Raw genomic sequence first — 20,383 nt, 5'->3', positions numbered from 1 at the left:
CTTAATATATTGAATCTTTGAATCCATGAATCCCTTAATTTATCTTTTTCCTCATTGTTTTCATTATAGAGGTATATATATCTTTCATAATTTTGCATCTATATTCATAAGAGATTTTCATAAGTAATTTTCCATTCTTGTATCACCTTATTGGCCTTTGGAATGAGGATTATACTGGCCTCATAAAATGGGTAGAAAAGTGGTTTCATTTTTGCTATTTCTGGGAGAGTCTACAAAAGACTGGTGGTTTCTTTGTTTTCCGTAAGTATTTCAAGGAATGTCATAGTTTTTAAATTATTAAATGAGCTATTATATCTAAAGCACTTAGAAAGTACCTGGCATTTGATAAGTCGTACAAAATGTTCAGAATTCTTATGTGCTTCACTATCCATATTCCCCATGTAAATCATTGCATTAAAACGCCAGAAGAGAATGCAGGCTTTATCCAAAGAGACCTATATAAAGAGGTAATGAGCTTTAAGCCATTCTTCAGAAGTCACCCTTCAATTTTCATTCAATTATCAATTGACTACTCATCATATTTTCAGAGAATATTCTATTTCAATTTTTCAAGTCTTCTGTTGCCATAAAAGTTGGATTAATACTACATAAAAGAGAGGGGGCTTTTGACAGAGCATAGTTTTAAATAATGAATATGGATAACAATCTCATACTCATGAAGAATTTTTTGTAGCTCATAAGTTTACACTGAGTCCATGACACATCTATTTTTTTCCTTAGTGAACTCATCCTGTACACCTTCTTCCATTCCTAGTCACTACGCTCTCTCTCCCCTCTCTTCCAGTGGAAGTTTTCATGAGTTACCTCCAGTCAGTCTCCATTTTCCTACGTTCACTCACTTCTCAAGTCAAATCTGGTTTCCACTTCTACCAATCCACTGAAATGTCTTGCTGCCAAGGTCCCCCCAAATTGCCACGTCATTAAGTAAAGGTCATTATTCTCTCCTCAACTTATGTGATCTCAGCAGCAATTAGCACTACTGACCACACCTGCTTTCTTGAAACACATTATCATTGAAACAGATTTATCATTAAACTCTGTGACAGTTCATGCTTACTATTTTCTCCTAATTCTATTTATACTATTAGAGACTCATCTTTATATATATGACTTTGTTGAGTTCAATCTCTTGAAGCATGCAGCTGCAATCATTTTCTATGAATGTTGGCCCTTAAATGTCTCTCTCAAGTAAGGTGTATTTCTTCTCTGTGTTCCACATCCACACATTCACTTACCTCTCTGACATCTCCATTTAGAGACTCCTCAGGCACCTCAAATTCAACACCAGCTAAAACTGGGCTCATGCAATTCTTCCCACAGCTGATCCTATAATTCTCTCCCTCAGCAAAAGTTGACACCATCTTCCTAGATCTGGAGATGAAAGACTGAGAGCCAGCCCTTGACTCTACTCTCTCCTTCATCCTACAGTCATGCACCTGCTAAGTCCTGCTCACTTGATCTCCTAACCATCTTCCAATTTCATTATATTTTTTTCTTTTTCCAGTGCCACTATTTGAAAGTCCAGGCTACCATCAATTGGTCAGAACTACAATTGGCTCTGCTCTGAACATTCGTAATTGCTAGTCTACCCACTGCAGCCAGAATGCTCTTTTCAAAACTTGAATCTGAGAATGTCAAGCCACTGCTCAAAAGTATCTGTTTAATGTCTGGCTCTATCAGGGAACGTAGTCTGTTTTGTTCAGGTAGATCATCAGTGTTCAATATATGTTTGTCAAATGATAAATGACGAGAAAAAGAATCAAAAATTGTTTTAGAGCCCACAGATAAATATTATATTTTACTTTGACATGGGGGTAAGAACTTCTCCAAGTATAAGACATTATTTAATTTTAAAGTTTATAATCAAGAAGGCCAGAGTTTATAAATAATATCACACAATATAAGCTAGCATTTAATGCAAGAAATTAGTTCTTAGGATAGACCACACTAATCTATCCAGCTCAGCCCTCTGCTCGGAGAGTCACACACCAAAGGCCAGAGAAAGAAAAGTCATCTATGGCCCAGTTAGTGAGACACGTATTTACAGTGTCTATTAGGTGCCAGATAGGATGTGTAACCCCGTAGAGTACACTGGGTGTCAAGGCCTCTGGTAACTATGAGCTATGGCAGATGCCAGAAGGATATATAAGATGCAGGCATGAGAAAGAGAAGGGTAGGATTTCATCCAGCCAAGGAACTAAGAAAGCCTATTTGGGGCAGGAGACTTTTGAGAATTTTAAGGGCAGAATTTATTTAGACAGAAACTGGGGAGAAAGTATTCCAAGTGAAAAGAACAGTACAAATGGGATTAACCTGGCGTAATGTAATGGTCACCATTGCTGTGACTTCTCATAAGTTACAGAGGCCTCAACTTGGGTGGTGGCGATCAGAAATGGACAAGATATGGTGGGATAGAAACGGACAAGACAACACGTCAGCTGGAGCTACCAGATTTTATGGGTTGGGAGATGGGGAAAAAAGCATGAGGAACAAAAAAGGGGATGCCCAGGGCCTCCCACCCCAGGAGATGCCAATGCCAATAAAGGAAATAAGGAAGCTAGAAGGAGACCATGGTGCTGGGGTCCTGAACACATGGAGGGAGAGAGAACGCTGAGTTTCTGAGCCCCTGAAGTATAGATGCCTGTGAGATATCCAGGCAGGGCTGGAAATGGACATGTGAAATTTGAGAAGAGAATAAGGAGAGCTCGGCAAAACTTCAACATTCCTATTAAATTGTCTTTAATTATCACACTGTGAATCCATAATCCATACATCTTATCTGAAGCATTCAGGAATCTTCAAACAAGTTTCTGATTACTTGTATAAATCTTCACATTTCACTTACAACTAACATTCATTTTTAGCATCCAACATCTACTTAATCAATTAACAATTGTTTTCCATAAAGAGTTTATTGAAGGTTGATTCGGTCTTGCTCCTGCATCCCAGCAGCTGTTTGTGTCCTAAACTCTACACTGAGAATTTCAGTCAGGCTACAAAAGAAGTAAGTCTAACTAACGATGCCTTCTTGTCGGGCAAATTATTTCATTTTGAAATTCTATAGCAAAAGAACAACAATAAAGTATTGGTTCCACTTTTAAATAAATAAGGGGTTATTTTGCTGCTGAAAGTTTTCATTCAAATGACTGATCAGATCTCACATGTCTGTTTAAAAATGTCTGACTTAGGTCGTTACAAAATGACAGACTATGATAAACTAGATGATAGTTGGGAGTGAGACAATGAGGCATTGTTTACACAGAAGATTGAGTAACTGGTTTAACAAAAGAGGTTCTTGGGTATCTATTGTATGTACAACTAAGAGATTTACTGGAGCTTTTATAATTTCTGCCAGGCTCTTTTCCAGCCAGCTTCATTAACTTGAAGTAAATCAAATCATGCAGAAATCTGGCTCAGCCAGGAAGATATAATATGAAGAAAAACAGACACGGGATGATAAGGTTTAGAATCTTTGGCATTTTTCATAAACATTTTGTTTGAAGATTATTAAATTACAACGCAGAGAGAGAAAAAAAAACCATAGTAAAACTCACTATTAAATCAGGTCTTTTTACCTTAACTTTTCTTTACAATACACATATATATTATATATATAAAACTGCACATACAAAGTATGTGTCCACAAAATATAGTCTTTACAACTTAAATATCATTTGAACAGAAAGATACTTGCATACATTTTAAATATGCACAGAATTGGGATTTTTATTCTGGGGGGGGTTACTGAAATGGTGGGGTCTGCAGGAATCAGATACACTCAAAGGAAGACTTCAAGGTAGTACTTTTCTAGAAAAAGGTTTCCGAGATATATTTGTATTATGTGTAGCTTATTTTGCCCATGAGAGGAACCAAAGATCAATTTTGACTGCTAAACTATTTTTACTTTCTGCTCAAAAAGGCGGGCAAATGAGTTGATTATGACAATCAGGTAAGCAGCCACATTTATTAATCCCTTGCTCCTCAGTCTTTATCTTTCTAAATACTCTCAGAGGTCATTCATCCATCCCCTCTCCGCCTTTCTGAAGCTGTAATGTTGACAGTTTATTTTGGAAATAAGCAAAAAGTAAAGTCAGAAGAAATGGCGTTTTAAGGCAACTAAATACTTTCGTTAAACCTTTACACTTCGGAGGAGCGATCCCTTTGGACCTTCCTGGGGCATCCATTGCCCACCGTGGCCCGTGATGTAGGCTGGCATCCAGCACCTAGGGGTTTACTGAAATTTTACATATAGGTCTTCAGCAATCACAGCCGAAAGATTCCCAAAGATTTGGGCTGAACCTGGTAAGTATTAAAAACTCTATTTATAATATACATTATTTGCTAGATGATGGCTATCAAAGACTTGTTAACTCAGAGAAAAAAGTGACTCATGAACAATAATCTGAAAGGAGTGTGGGGATGGGGAATGGAAATAACTGAATCTTAATGAGAATCCGTCAGAGGTGTGAAAACAAGTTCAAAGTCACTCTTGAATCCGAACGGTCTAGAGTTGTTCTCAGGGAGGGTGTTCAGACCCATAGCAGCCTTGCTTTATCTCCTATTTGAGAAGGGATGTTAAGTCTTTCCTAGTCTCTGGATTGTTTGCTTTTGCTGGGCTGAACCGCTATGCGACTAGGACGCCCATGCATGCGGATGTGCGCACGCGCCTGTGTGCATCTGTGCGCGTGAAGAAGGGGAGAGAATACAGCGAAGGGTCCACACAGATGCATTTCAGAATGACACCACGGGTACCACTGAAAGAGCGATGGTATTGGTCTAATCAACCAAACAGAATCCGGTGCTGGTGTCCAAAGTCGGTGTGTGTCCTAGAGCGCGCTGCGCTTCTTCCGAAGGGGGCTCTGGCTGCTGCAGAGTTTCAATTCCGCGTACTGCACCTGTGAAAACAAACAGACGTGACGCTGGCGGCTAGGTAACCCTAGCTCCCCACAGTGTGTGTTAATGGCTCCCCAAAGACAAACCAAGGCAAGGGAGGAAAGGTTCAAAGGTAATGAATCATTTTCTAAACACAGGAACACGGGGGGATTAATTGCAGGAAGGATTTGAGAAGTCATGCATCATTTCTTGAAACCAAAATATTAAAAGCAGATTTTTCTAATGAGATGCATGGGTTTCTACCTGCTCTCGGCACTGCTAGATGATTTTCGTTTTGTACCTGCTTGTTTTCAACCAAAAGTGAGCTTAATAATGGCCTCTTGGGAGTGTTTATCTTAGTATATGATACAGCAACTTACTAAGAAGTATTCATTTAAAAATATCTAAAATCTTGGGGAAAAGAATCTCTGCAAATTATATACATTTATTTTGCCAGAGAGGGAAAAAATGTTGAAATTGATACTGGCCCCAGACTGACTTAGATTTCTTTTAAAAATGAATTTCATTTACAATGTAATGGCTAAAACATCTGTGATAAATATAAGCACTCGGGGGCGTCCCCCATGGCAAACTGTCTATCGTATTATTAGAAAGTGCTCTTGGCAATTCATGAAGGATCTTACTAGCATATTGTATATCTTCCTCGAAAGCTCTTTTGTTGTGTTCCTGTGTATTCATGCCAACTCCAAGTGGATGACCACACTGAGGGCTGGTGCCTGAACTATGCACAGATCATCCCTGGGGGGCTTAATGGAAACTTCCATTCTTCAAGACTGCAGGCACGAACTCACATTGCCCCTCAAGTGATGGTACGTTGAATCGTATCGCTTTGGTGTGTGGACTTTGATAGGCTGATGGTGGAGCGGCTCCATTTAAAGTATTGTATTACAGACCACATGTGCTATTTTGAGCATTTGTGCCAAACTCCCCAAGGACACAGTGGCCCATCACATAAATTGAGCTATACTTGGCCAAAAGCAGATACGTGAACAAAAGCATGCTCTCCTTGGAGGGTTTTATGAAAGACCCTTAGCGGAGCAGGGGATGACACACCTGTCAATCTTCAATGCAGAACAAACAGGGCCAGGTTACTATTTTATAATCATGGAATGCAAATGTTAATGAGTAAATTCCTATTTATAGAACGCATTTTAATAGATAATCATATCGTAAAATGAAGGTTAAAGGAAAATAGCATCCTGGAGTTTATTTTAATCCCTAGAACTTGGAATGAAGGGGAAAGAAACTCTAGGGCTTTGCAGCCCTACATCTCTGCAATCCACCCAGAGTTGCCAGGGAACCAAAAATGGTACGATGGCCTGAAGATGAAAATCAATATTTGATTGAGGATTCTCTCAGATAATAAAGGACTGTGTCTTTGATCATTGTGATGCTATTTCACGCCATGGTCTCCCATCTATCTATTCTATGATCTCTCTTCTCCATTAGAGAGACTACTGCCTGCCCTCTTTCCTCTGGATGCACAGCAGCCCCATCTGCAGGGGCCCAGATCCAGCTACCTATGGCACTTTCTGGTCTTGTTGCCTTGGTTAATCTCTACATATCCACAGACAGAGGACACTGCTGGACTAATTGGCCATTACCTGTGAATAATACTTCCGATTGATCTCAAATTATGTCATGCCGTCTCTGCCTCTATGTGTATGAGAGTAAGTGGGGGCTCTGCCCTCAATACCCCTAAGTCTTTACAGGGAAGGGGGCAGAAGTGCAGCCTAGGAGATAATCAGAACAAACAAGAATAAAAGGAATAATCCTCTTGTCCCTCACTTCCCATAAAATGCCTGCCATCCGGAAGAGGAGGAAAATAAGCCAGCCTCCCCCAGTTTTGGACGTCATGCTCTCCCATGCACTGAGCCGGTCTTATCCTCTTTGGGGAGACAAGCAATCAAAAAGGGACAAATACCACTACACTATATCCACGCAGTATGAGTTCCAGATCATTCTTAAGTATCTCTTTTTCAGGATAATTTTCCCCAATCATCTCATGCTTTGGACAAAGGTTTTCTCAGCACCTCCCTGTAAGGCAGGACTCTTTAAGGATCTTCTGATTCGTTATCTCAATTACTCACAAGCACAGCCCTGGGCTCCTCTGCCTCTGGCGCTGGCCAGACTCCTGTGCTGGGGCCCCTGTTGGTGGTGACCATTCATTACATACCTTTTGAACATCAGACGGCACCCTGGAGAGGAAGTCTAGTAGCTCATTGTTGTCGATGGCATAGGGATTTCGAAGCTTCTTAGTAAATTTATTTATGCCTGAAAAATAGAAACACCGGGCAATCTCTTTGTCTGTCTGTCTGTCTATCTATCTATCTTTAAAAAAATCACCTGACTAGGGGGCGGGGTACATTCACAAGTAAAAATTAGTGTGAAAACAATTACTAGACCTGAAGTCATGCATATGTTGCTGTCATGTGGAATCATTCACAAATGGCTTTTCTTGAAGGAAGGAAGGGGTGATTGTCGGAGAGGGACTCTGCCTCCTTCAGCTGTGAAAATCCCATTACAATCCCAGCGGCAGGGCGGCAGACAGACACACAAAAACTGGCGCTCATTGGTTTTTTTGGACTACGCTGATTAACAGCCTTCTCTGCTTGGAAAACCAATGTCCCAGATGGGAAAGGCCTTCGTTAGCCCAAACAAGTCTCTGCTTGGGGGCTCTGGACCGAATGCAGCAGTGTGAGGTGGAGGGTGGGAGTTGTTTTTTTGTTGTTAAAAAGCAAACTGCAGAAATCTATCTCCCCCCTTGGAAGTCATTTTCACAGGTTTCTCTTCTCTCACTGCAGAACAGAACTTGACATGTTGATTGTACTCTGATGCTGCAGGAAACTGTGAAAAGTTATTATTGGAAAATTATCTTCCTCTGGTTGCTAACTTAATTTATGGACCGCAACACGGGTGCGTGGGTTGTTCTCAGCAACGGAGTCCATGCGAATTTAGGACGAGGGCAATGACAATTAGAAGGGGTTCAACATTTAACACGTCAATACACTGTAGAGCATCCTTCCTTGGTGGCTGTGCCTTGGGCTCGTGGGCATGTCCTGGACAAGTTCTACCCATGGTTCCTCTTCAGAGGGAAGCTCCTTTCAATTACCTTTTGTCTCCTGCTCTGCCCCTTGGAGCTGCAGTGCCCATACCCGGAACTCACAAACTGTGGTCTTTTCACCGAACGTCAGTCCTTTTTTGTGCTGAGTATTAGAAGCAGAAAGACTAGGTGGCCTTCTGAAGTTTTGCCCCAGAATGTGTGTTTAACAAGGATCATATCTGAAGGCCGCGGCAATCCCACTGATGCTGAATGAATTCTCACCGTAGGTGTACCTTGACTGGCTCCTACTCCGAAGCCAAGGTAACGTTTAACTGTTCAACGGTTCCTAACACATAAAAGGGTTGATGTTTTTCTTCTTTCATTAAATATTATTTTACTTTCATCTAAGGACTAGACATCCTGCATGGCATTATACCCGACACAATGCCAACCTCCAGGCTTTTCTTTCGAGAGGGTCAGAGTCACATTTGCTTTGCAAATGGGAGCCGGCCATTGTTCACCAGTAAATGGCAGCATGGTGGTGTGGCTGAGGAAGACTTCTTGTAAGTGTTCCCTTTCTTTCCAGTCAAAGCTGCACTACGTCTTTTTTCCCTCTACCCCCACAGCAAGCTTCATGTTTCTAGCTAAAATTTTCCCCAGCGTTCCTTTAAACTAAAATACTCTCACTGTATTATTCTAAAGACATTTAATTGTAGCATGGGCTTTTTGGCAAAAGAAAACAGACAAGGCAAATGACGAAGGGAGACAAAGACATATTGAGAAAAGATATATCTTCTATTGTTAATTATATATAGTGTGCGCATCTGGAGTCTTTACAATGAACAGCAAGGCACGGATAATATCGCAGCCCATCAAAACACTGCATTCTTAGTCACTGAGAAGATTATAAACCTGCACAGCAGCTCGAATGCACCAATAAGGGCAGAATTAGTTCACAATGCACAGAAACTGTCTATATTAGAAAAACTTCGTTAGAATAAAAATTATAAGGCACTCAGATTGCATGTTTCAAAAGCATACCTTATTTTTTTTAAGGGGTGACAGGCTCAAAGGTCAGTAATTCCACCATATTATCTACTGTATGAGACCAAGTGTCAACAGGGTATCATGTATTCCTTGGTCATCTTTAAAGGGGCAGGGGGTAAGGAACAAGGGTTATGGAGCAGGAGTAGCCAGGCTCCAGTTCTGGCTTCACCATGTATTAGCCGTGTGGTTTCACATAAATCACTTAACCTTCCTGAGCCTCAGATTTCTTATATTAAAATTTGAATAATAAGGACCTGTCCTACATAGTTTCCAAGGTTGATGGGAGAATCACATTGGACAACAAAGGCAAGAGGATTCTGTAATCTGAAATTCGCCAACAATGAAGGGGGCTAACATCATTACTGTAGATGTCAATAAGCCAAGAAAACAAAGGTGGCAATGATGAAAGAGTCTTTATATTATTAGGTATGTGAGCACACACCCAAATTTGGAAGTTGTCACTTTATCCATTAGCATGCTAAACATACCTTTAGTTTTGGGTTTTTTTTTTTTGTTTTTTTGGTGATGAAGATTGGCCCGGAGCTAAAATCTATTGCCAATCTTCCTCTACTTTGTATGTGGGATGCTGCCACAGCATAGCTTGATGAGCAGTGTGTAGGTCTGTGCCTGGGATCTGAACCTGTGGACCCCAGAGAACCAAAGTAGAGCATGTGAACTTAACCACTACACTGCCAGGCTGGCCCCTAGATTGTTTAACTTAATACGGACAGACAGAGTGCATATCAACTGTGAATTTTTATTTCTTTCTTTTAGCAAAAAGGGAAAAGTAAGTGGAATCCAATTACCAAGGGATAGCATTTGGGAGAGATGCTGATTTAATGGTCCCAGATCACAGATTGAATAGATCACTGGATTGAAAGCAGCCCTCTAGTAAAAACAGTCTTGGGGAAAGTCAGAGAGGAACAACAGCATGGGTGCTTTGCATATATGGCCACTGGAGAATAACCACTTGAAACAGAATTATAACACTATTTTTCAGATACTTATATGAGTGAGTGGCACGTAGCCCCGATTGCATGCATTGGTGGGGGTGGGTGAGGTAGGGCGGAGAGTCCTTGCTTGCTCATTTATCCAACACGGAGCATCTTCCACGGCTATTCTGAAATTAATCTATTTTTATAGGCTTATGTTAAATAATTCTGATACTTAATACACATTTATATAAAATATTATTTTGGGGAAAGAATATGGAAATATAAAAGAGACAGTTAAATAATTTTGTTTCAAAGGGTTAGAAGCATTGAACAAAAAAAGTAGGATCTTATTCACCACTTTTAGGACTCAATGAAAATGAGTCAGTAACTTAGAATAGGAAATAGTCTTCTGATCCTTAATAAAGTTTAAAGGAACACTAGAAATTTAAGACGTGTAAAGTTATCTTCTTCTACATGAGAAAGTCTCTGCCAAGGATGCAATCATGTAAGAGATGTGCAAAGGAGTTCCTGGGTCTGTGCTGGCTAATAACTAACTTGTCTTGGAAAAGAATAAGTCCTGATAGAACTGCAGAATATATTTCATGACGGCAAGGCAGGGCTGACATGGTGAGCTCAAAGGGTTACTGTCAGCCCAGGATAGCATCGTAAACTCCATGCTCTTTAAGAATTTCATTCACAAGCTGAACAATAAATAGCGCAATGTCTCATTAGGTAGATGCAAAAAGTTGGTGTGGAAAGCTGCCAAGATCTTGGAGGAGAAGAAGAGAAGTCAAAGTGATTTTGGGTAAAGAGAAAAAAAATTGGAATCTTAAAATGGACAGTCAAAGGAGGAAATGCAGTTTGGTCTTCTTTGTGAAGGGAAAGATGCAGAAAAGCAAATCAAGAATACACCAGAACAGTGAAGAAATCATGGGACAACAGTATTTAACAAGCTGACTATGCCGTCAACTTACACAAACTTAAAAATGAACAATATACTGGCAAAAAGATTGTAATTTTGAATCGTTCTAGGTAGGGTCAGACAACAGTTTTAGATTTGTGTTTTAAATGTAATCAGTAAATGGATTTGGAAATTAATACTTATGAAAAACAATTAAGAGAGCATAAGATTGCTCAGTCTATACAGATAACATTCAGCACATAAGATATTCAGGGAAATAGTTTTACAAAATACCCCTTCTTAACCAATGGGCCCCTGAAGAACTCCATGCTCTCTTTCCTGAAGGTCAAATACAGATCGATGTGCTAGAATTGTTGCAAAACAAAACAGAAACAAACAAAACTAAGCATGAGAAGACTTTCCTCAAGAAGGAGGGTCATCAAGGATTGATTAAAAGACATCCCTGAAGAGAGAGTCAGAATATCTTTTTCTTTTCTTGGGCTTGCTACAGAGGAGAGAGACTTCTGTACAAGGATTTTTGCCTCCAGGACAAAATAGAAAATGAATGGATTATGTTCCCTCAAAATCATTCTACTTCTGAAATGTTAGGAGTTATTCTATTTTCCCCATGCCTTTTCCCATTTCTGAATTTCTATGTTTGGCTTTGCTCATCAGCAGGATCCTACCTTTGTGGGTTCTCTTTGAAAAGGTCTACATTTAGTTTTTGAGAAAGGTTGAAGCTTTTATTTGGCATTTGCAGGCTCTCAGCTTTTGCTTAAAGGTGAATGCAGTGCAGTCACACATTTGTAACATCCCTGAACATCTTACCATCTGAAGATCCCTAGAAGTGACTACGACTGTGAACTCAGCAGTAGTTCGAGAAGCCAAGTCATGGAAACCAGGACTGACAGACTCTTATGGAGAAGGGCTGTCTGCTTCTCCAACAATTAATTTACTGCAATGAACTTTCCTTCTATCAACGCAGAGCTCACCCACTAACAGACACAAATGCTCACAAAGCTGCTTGCATTTTGTCCAGTTGCTCGCTTGAGTTGTAAGTCAAGTCATGGAATTTATTTCAAGTGTGCCATTTTCGTTTCTACTTTTTTAAAACAGCTAAACTTACATAGGCACACCATTTCCCCTGGTAAAAAGAAACTTCCTCTTCTGTCAGACCCTGGTGAGGGAGTCCCTGAGTGCCCCACCGCTTCCCCCCACTGCTACTCCATGTAAGTATTGGGTTAGATGATTTTTTTCTCTCTAGGAGAGATGAAGTGTCAGGAGCAACCTGGCAGCAGCCAGACCTACTTTTACATAATATAAAGGGCAAGATGCAGGTGTTTGCTCACTGTTTAAATAACAGTGTTTCCTGCAAGTTACTGGGCCACAGCAATATATTATTCGAGAGTATTTATGGCTATGAAAGCCCAAAGGGAAATTGCACGCACAATCACATTTTTATTTGATTGCAATTATACAAGAGGCCTATAAATATCTCTGTTGATTGTTCATGCAACTGGTCTTTTCAGGGAGGTCCTGGAAGTTTTTGTTCCCCAAATGCTTTCCTTAATCTCACGTTTAATTGCCAACAAGAGAACATTTAAAGTTTATAGTCGCACTTTAAAACGAGTAATTGGTTCTTACCTGGAATTGCTTGCTAGCAAAAGGACTGTGCCCAACTTACCCCAGATTAAAACGATGTACCGAAGTGGAATGAAATACAAAATGATGGTGGCCACTGCCAGTATCAAACAGGCCAGGAAAGAAAGGAACGGGACCGTCCAGTTGAATGTGCTGTAGACAAACCACATAAATGTCATTTTCTCTGATCCTCAAGAACAGCTACGTATTCATTTTGCCATGTTTATTTCTTAGTTAGACGAATGAAAACGGTCTATTGGAAAAGTTTCTTTAAAAACCCGGAGATAAAAGTCTGCCACACTGATTGGGCACTGGAAAAACATTCTTGAGGAGAAAGCCACAAGGCCAATTGCCACGCCACTTGTCAGAATCTTGGTGACTTTGCCTTCCTGGAACCAATAGTTCCTAAGAGAAGACTTTGGCTCTCGAAAGTGATTAAAACCTGCGAGATTGTCACAATGACTGTGCATGGAGATCGTCAAAACGAAAGGTTAGTTAGGTCATTTTCGAAGTCAATATTTCTCTCTCAATTGATAGATGGTTGCCAGCAAACATTTAGAAAAGGGAGGATATTATTCCAGCGCTTCAGTGCTTTTGTGTTTTCCAATAACTTATATGTAGAATTTCCAGACTGACTTACTCCAGAAGGCTTCAGAGCCCTGAAGTAGGCTGGGAGCATTTGACTACAAACCATGACACCGCCAACCCATAGAAATGTAGGTGATGTTACCACATATTATTTTCACCAGACCCCTGGCTCCTTTCATTGTATCTACTGCCTATTTTGACTTGTGCGGAAACGAAGCCACAGCATGGCTGCTGACAAGTGGTGTAGGTCCACACTCAGGAACCCAACACAGGTCACCAAAGTGGAGCACACTGAACTTAACCACTAGGCCACAGGGCTGCCCCCTGTCATTAATATTTTTAACCTTTGCCTATGGAAAGATACAATATTATATATGTGTGTATTTAATTTCTCACGTCTTTAAATTATAAGCAAATTTGAATACATTTTAATATACTTGCTGGTCATTTTAATTTGTGTCTTAGTGCTTTCCCACTTATTTCCTCACCAGGGGCCACTATTTAGAAAAGTGCTTAAGAAAACTGATTTGTAATCAAACTGCCATGGGTTTAAGTTCAGGCTCTGTCTCGAAGAAGCTGAGTGACTACAAGAAAGTGATTTAATCAATGTGAGCGAGAATTTCCTCTCTATAAAATGGGAAGAATAATAATAAGAACTTCCATTTAAAGTAATTAGTTCTGTTTCTGGAACACTGTCAAAACTCAAAAAATGTAAAGAAGCTACTACTAAAGTGTCTTTTTTCCCTCGGGCTGTTTGGTTGGCTTTTTCCTCAAATAAAATATCTCCTTGGATGCTAAAGAAATCAGTCCTTTGTGATATCCGTTACAAACATTTTTCCAGTTTGTTGCTTTCTTGACTTTTTAAAAATCTAGTTCAAAATTTTTTAAATATAAAAATGATATATTTTACAGGACCACATTTATCAATGTTTCTCCATGTCCATTTCTAGATTTGGTAGTACTTATAAAAGATTCCCCCCAGGCCCATGACTTGGCATCACAAATTTGAATAATCAGCCATTTCCTCACTCTTTTATCATACTGTTTTCTATGCTATTTTAAATTTCTACATATATGGAGGTCCATTCCTGACTTCTCTCTTCTGGAGAACCTCTACTAGAACAGTTTAGTGGGCAACTCCACGTCATTTGTGGAAATGTTATATGGTCTCCACAATTGTCCCAGATACGCCACGGCAAGAAAGTTAACCCACAGATACTCCTTACACAAGGACACAGGGACGGGACATGAATGTCTGCTGCACCATGGTTGGCAGCAGGTAGAAAAGGAAACAGCTTCAGTATCATTAATAGGACAGTATCTAGATAAAGGAAATATCTGAAAATATCTAAATAAAGGGGAAAATCTAAGTGGAAATACTCTGCAAAATAATACAGCTTTAAAAAACAATGCGGATATAAAAGGGAAACCCACAAAAATACCTCTGCCCGCAAGACAGAGGCTCAGAGCCAGATACAGTGAAAAACTAAACTACAGAAATTAATGTGTGTATGTGTATATAATTATTACTAAATTTACACATGGACAAACACCACACATATAGCCTTCCATTTTGAGAAAACCTCTGAAGGACGTACTCTAAACTGTTAATGGTGGCTCAGTATGATGCGAGAAGCAGAAAGAAAAGGGGAACTAACAGAATAAAGGAAGGCTTTCTGTTTGAGCACTTTTATAATGGATGTATAATACATTTATAATAAAAATAAAAGCAAAATAAGATATAATAAAATCAATAAATTAAAACTTAAGTAAGTCAAAACAAATACCATACTTTGTGCCTTATTTTTTTGTTTTCCTAAGGCAGAGACATAGCGAGTGGCAGATTCTTAATACAAACCCACAGCTGGGTAAAAGAAAATCTACCTGTATTTTTTTCACTCTAGCATAATAATTATTAAATAATAATTCAATAATATTCAATAGAATACCTTACAATTTAAAAATAATTCTTGTTCCTTCCCACTTTTATTAGATTCAGTAATTTACTCAACTTCTCTGTGCTTTAGGTTCCCCATCTGTGAAATGGGAATAATAATTGTATCTACATTATAGAGGTGCTAAGGGGATTCAATGAGTTAAAACATATAAAGCCTTTAAAACAAATCTCTGGCACATGGTAATTATTCAGTAAGTGTTAGCTGGCCTCATTTTGCTGTTATTGCACAAAAGTGACATAAATATAAAAAGAAAGCTAATTATACAATTAGCATTTTAAAGATAATAAAAGTTATGAAAAATGCTTGGAATTACTTTTCGTATAAAATATACATTATGATTCCTTTTCTAGCAATACCACCTGCCTTTAAAAAAATTTAAATACTAGATAAACAATTTTTAAACATTCTTTAAAAAAAAAAGGCAGAGGGCCTGCCCAGTGGCACAGCAGTTAAGTTCGCATGTTCTGCTTCAGTGGCCCAGGGTTCACCAGTTCGGATCCCAGGTGCAGACCTATGCACCACTTGTCAAGCCATGTTGTGGCAGGCACCCCACATATAAAGTAGAGGAAGGTGGGCATGGATGTTAGCTCAGGGCCAGTCTTCCTCAGCAAAAAGAGGAGGACTGGCGGCAGATGTTAGCTCAGGGCTAATCTTCCTTAAAAAAAAAAAAAAGGGGGGGAGAGAGAAAGCCACCACTAGGCTGACATGAAAGTAAGAAAATACAAGAGTGTCAAATAAAATGTATTGCAAGAACTATGGGGGTTACTAAGCTCCGAAGTGAATTTTCACTCATAATTTCTGCCAAATACTGAAATTTCAAACCTCTGTCTCTTACCTGCAGGAGAGGTAGAAAAGAAAGCCTAAGGCCTCCCAGGGGAAGATTCTAATAGGAGAGCAGTGCATAAAACTCACACACTCAGAGGAAGGGTGAATTGAGAGAGAGAGAAACAGGGAGAGAGAAAGAAAAAAAGGAAAGAAGGACGAATCCACGGTACTTAAGCAGATGCAAAGAACTCTGCCTGTCATGGTCCTGGTGCCTGGTAGGGAGGTTATGCTACCAGTGTAGTTTGAAAAGCCTCAGCAAAAAATTTAATTTAATAAAAAAAGAGATCCCAGGTCCATAGTACCCTGAGGTGACTCAGGCAGGCATCCTCTTTAGGGAGATGCATTATCAACTCAGATATCTGAGCACGCGCCACGAAAAGCTCAAAGGACTATGAGTTCACAGTTAAAAGTGCAAAGCACAAAAGGACACACAGCATCTTGAGTAAGAGCCAGAAGTAACAGCAAAATCTGAAACAAAAGACTTCAGATACTGAAAACAAACACAATACATTAAACAATAATGTTTAATATGTTAAAAGTCATCAAATAGAAGCTTGAAAATATGATCAAGAAAAAGGTCGTGAAAATGACCAAGAAAATTTGAAAACAAAGCAAGTAGAAGTTTCAAAAATAAAAACTCCATTGACTGAATAGATAAGTAGGTCACTTCCTACTGATTATAGATTCAGTTCACCAAGAAAATATAACAGTTTTAACATCTAGAGAATATGACCTTCAGAATATAGAAAGTAAAAACTGACCAAACTACAAGGAGAAATAGACAAATCCACAGTGATAGGAAGGTATAAACACACATCTCTAAGTAATTGATAGAAGAAGCCCACCAAAACCAAAAATTCATATGAATGTGAAAGATTTACACACATCAACAAACTAAACCAATGAATATATATAGAACAATACACTCAATAACCTTCTTTTCAAGATTACATGGAAAATTTATAAAAGTAGGCCATTGGCTAGGTCATTATATTCTGACCATAAAGCAATTAAGTTAGAAACAAGGCTCAAAGAGATAACTAGAAAATCTCCATATATTTGAAAATTAAGCAATATACTTTTTGGCCGAGGAAAAAATCAAAACAGAAATTAGAAAACAGTTTTTACTAAATTTGAATGATAATGAAAATATCAATGCCAAAATGTTTGGCATATAGCTAATGCTGTGCTTAAAGGAAATTGCAGAGCTTTAAATGCTTATGTTAGGAAAGTAGAAAGATTGAAAATAAATGATCTGGTTTATCTATCTTAAAGAGTTTAGAAAAAGAATAGTAAATTAACCTCAGAGAAAGCAGAAGGAAGAAAGTAAAAAAGATAACAGTAATTAATGAAAAAGAAAGCAAGCAACAGAGAAGATTAACAGAGGCAAATGCTGGTTCTTTCTAAAGACAAATATAATTGATACATCCCTCTCAAGAAGAAGGGAAAACCCAATTAATACCAAGCATAAAAAAAGTGGGCAATGCCTCAGACTCTATTGACATTAAAAACAGTAAGAGAATTTTATAAACAAGTTTATATCAAAAAGTAGAAAATTTAAATGAAATAGACAAACTCCTAGAAAACGACAACTTACAGAAACAGAGATGAGAAGAACTAGCATGGCTGAATAGAACTGCATATTATAGAAACTGAATATTTAATTTAAACATTCTCCCACAGAAAACCCAGGCAGGTCTAGTGGCTTCACCAGCAAATTCTATCCGATCTTAAAGGAAGTGATGACAGCAGGCTTACACAAACTCTTCCAGAGGATGATCAAGAGAGAGTGTGAGTCTAGAATAACCTTCTCTCCATATGAAATTTTCAAGAACAGAAAATTGTAAAACAAAGCTCACATATCATAGCTGCAAAAATCTTAAGCAAAAAAACCAGTAAATTAAATCCAGCAACGTATAAAGGGATTGTATAACATGGCAATTTGGATTATTCCAGAAATGGAAACTTGGCTTAACCCTTGAAAATCAATCACAATAATACATCACACTAGCAAAACTAAAGGAGAAAAAAGTGTATGATCATCTCAATGAATGCAGAAAGAAAGTTCGATAAAACTCAACTCCCATTCATGATACAAACCCTTAGCAAACTAGCAATAAAAGGGATCTTTCTTAATCTAATAAAGCATCTTTACAAAAACCTATAGCAAACATCATTATTAAGGGCAAAATGCTGGAAGTCTTCCGTCTGAGATCATGAATGAAAAAAGAACGTTCGCCAACACCAGTTCTGTTCAACATCGTACTGGAGCCACTGGCCAGTAAAGTAAGGCAAGAAAACAAAGTAAAATGTATAAACACTGAAAAATAAGGAAGAAAATATTATTCCTAAATGATATGTTTATGAAATAGAAAACTCAGAATAATCACCTTCAGATAAAAGTTAAACTAAGTAACTTGACCAAGGTTAATAGATACAAAGTCAACGTTGGAAAATGCATCTCACTTCTATAACCCAGTAAGAAACAGATAGAAAATAAAATGTGAATAAAAGATAATATTTAAAATAGCATGAAACAAACCAAGTACTTAGGAATATAACTCACAAAAATGTGTCAAAGTTCTATACATAAAACTCCAAAATAATATTGAGGTAAATTAAATGGAGGAATATATTACATTCACATATTAGAAAACTTAAATTTTATCAAGATGTCAGTTCTTTCCCAGTTAAAGCAATCCTTATAAAGATCTCAACAGTTCTTTGTGTGTGTGGAAGTGTGTGACATGTCACGTGTATTTATGTGTTGGATTCTAGAAATGGAGATGTGTACCCTGTTGCAAATACCTTGTCAGATTTGCTCTCTCAATAGCCAAGTCAGTTAACTCATGAATTTTTCTCTCAGCAACCCATAATTTTAGTAGGAAAATAGTTAAATGTTTGAAAAAGAGAGCAGGGCATTAACTATGCTTTTTTTTAATTTAAGACACAGTGGAAAAAAGTCAAGGCAATTTACCGAAAATAATATTCCTAATAGTTAATATATATATTTTTTGGATGAGGAAGATTATCCCTGAGCTAACATCTATTGTTAATCTTCCCCTATTTTGTATGTGAGACACTGCCACAGCATGGCTTCACAAGCAGTGTGTAGGTTTGTGCCCAGGATGCAAACCTGAGAACTCCCGAAGTGGAATGTGCAAACTTAACCACTATGCCCCTGGGCTGGCCCCAATAGTTAGTATTTTTAAGTGATTATTACATGCCATCCACTGGTCTAAACTCTTTTACAGCACTGATTCATTTAGTTCTTCCAAAAACGTTACAAAGTAGGAATTATTACTATTCCCATTCTACAGATGAGGACTCTGAGTTAGAAAACTTAAATAATTGGCCCCAAATCATTCATTCCCAGTATAAGTGGCAGAAGTGGGATCTGAATTCAGGAAGTTGACTCCAGAGCCCACACTCAAAGCTTCTACAGCAGGCACTTTAGAAAATGTAAGAAGGTATATTTTACTCATTTAATCCATTCGCTACTCCTACTTATAAGACTGATCATTTAATTCGAGGATACTACATAGTAATACCTCTAACACTCAAAAACTTACTAGACCCTCTCCCCATTTATCATGGAAGATCTTGTAGTATCTGGTCTTCCACACAACACCCAAGGTTGAGGAACCCTGCTAAATCGAAGATTTCCATCTTGAAGTGAAAAAATTTATCAAACATTTTCATAGACTTCCTCAGTTTTCCTGAGTTGGAACCTCCCTAGATCCTAGGAAGGGAATCCCTAATTTGGGCAGGAACGAGACAAATGAGCCAAGGCTTTCAATTAATGAAAAAAATTCAATGAATTCCCTTCATTCTTTCAACCATTTGGGTTCAATCACATCTCCTAAGAATACCATTTTCAAAATTTGAAAATGCTAAACACAAAAGATGGCGCCCACATCTGGTAACGTGGGTGCACCTCAGGTCTCTAGTTTCTCCCCCACCAGGCTGCCACCTGTTGACCTTTGTGTCAATGGAATCGTTATTTTCCTTCTTTCCTAGGCTTGGACAAACGAAGTGCTCTGACTCTTCCATCCATGGAAACAGAAACAACTGGTTGCCTAATCTTGTAGATTCTTCTTTCGTAATGTACCCCACAGGATGCTTTCTTTCACATGTGCACTGTTTTCACACTAGCTTGTGAACTCTCTCCTCACACCTGGCTTCTGGCCCTCTCCTTGATCTTTCCGCCTTCACTCTTTGTCTCTTCCAATATGTCACTCTCAGATTAAACACAAGATGCATCAATTTATCATTCCCCATGTCCTCACTGTGTTTCAAACTGCACTTAACCTGCTTTCTCATCTTCATTGCTTAGTATTTCTCAACTTCACTGCTTAGCCAGAAAGTTCTATTTCTGACAAAGGTGCCTTCTCCACCTTACTTTTCAGGGATGACTATACTGTCCTAGGTCTACCTTAATCTCATTATCTCTTCCATGGAGATTTCCTTAACCACGCAAGGACACAAGTGTTGGAGCCACTCCATAGGATAGGATATATAATATGCATCT

The 20,383-nt window shown here is 38.6% G+C and overlaps 1 protein-coding gene across 6 annotated transcripts in view; it reads right to left on the bottom strand.

Annotated features, from left to right (window-relative positions):
• Window positions 1–2,743: 2,743 nt before the first annotated feature.
• Window positions 2,744–20,383, bottom strand: part of MCTP2 (multiple C2 and transmembrane domain containing 2) — a 223,110-nt gene continuing 205,470 nt past the window's right edge. For all 6 annotated transcript variants that reach the window (XM_001488295.5, XM_005602819.4, XM_023650924.2 and 3 more), the window contains exons 21-23: window positions 12,525–12,634; window positions 7,091–7,188; window positions 2,744–4,916 (exon numbers count right to left, since the gene is read on the bottom strand). In XM_001488295.5, coding sequence (XP_001488345.3) covers window positions 4,848–4,916; window positions 7,091–7,188; window positions 12,525–12,634 — 277 coding nt within the window. In that variant the 3' untranslated portion in view covers window positions 2,744–4,847. The remainder of the gene's footprint in view (window positions 4,917–7,090; window positions 7,189–12,524; window positions 12,635–20,383) is intronic.

Source organism: Equus caballus, chromosome 1, assembly GCF_041296265.1.
Source record: "Equus caballus isolate H_3958 breed thoroughbred chromosome 1, TB-T2T, whole genome shotgun sequence".
NCBI classification, from domain to species: Eukaryota; Metazoa; Chordata; class Mammalia; order Perissodactyla; family Equidae; genus Equus; species Equus caballus.
Note: the sequence above shows the minus strand (reverse complement) of the source record. Positions and strands in the feature narration are given on the sequence as shown.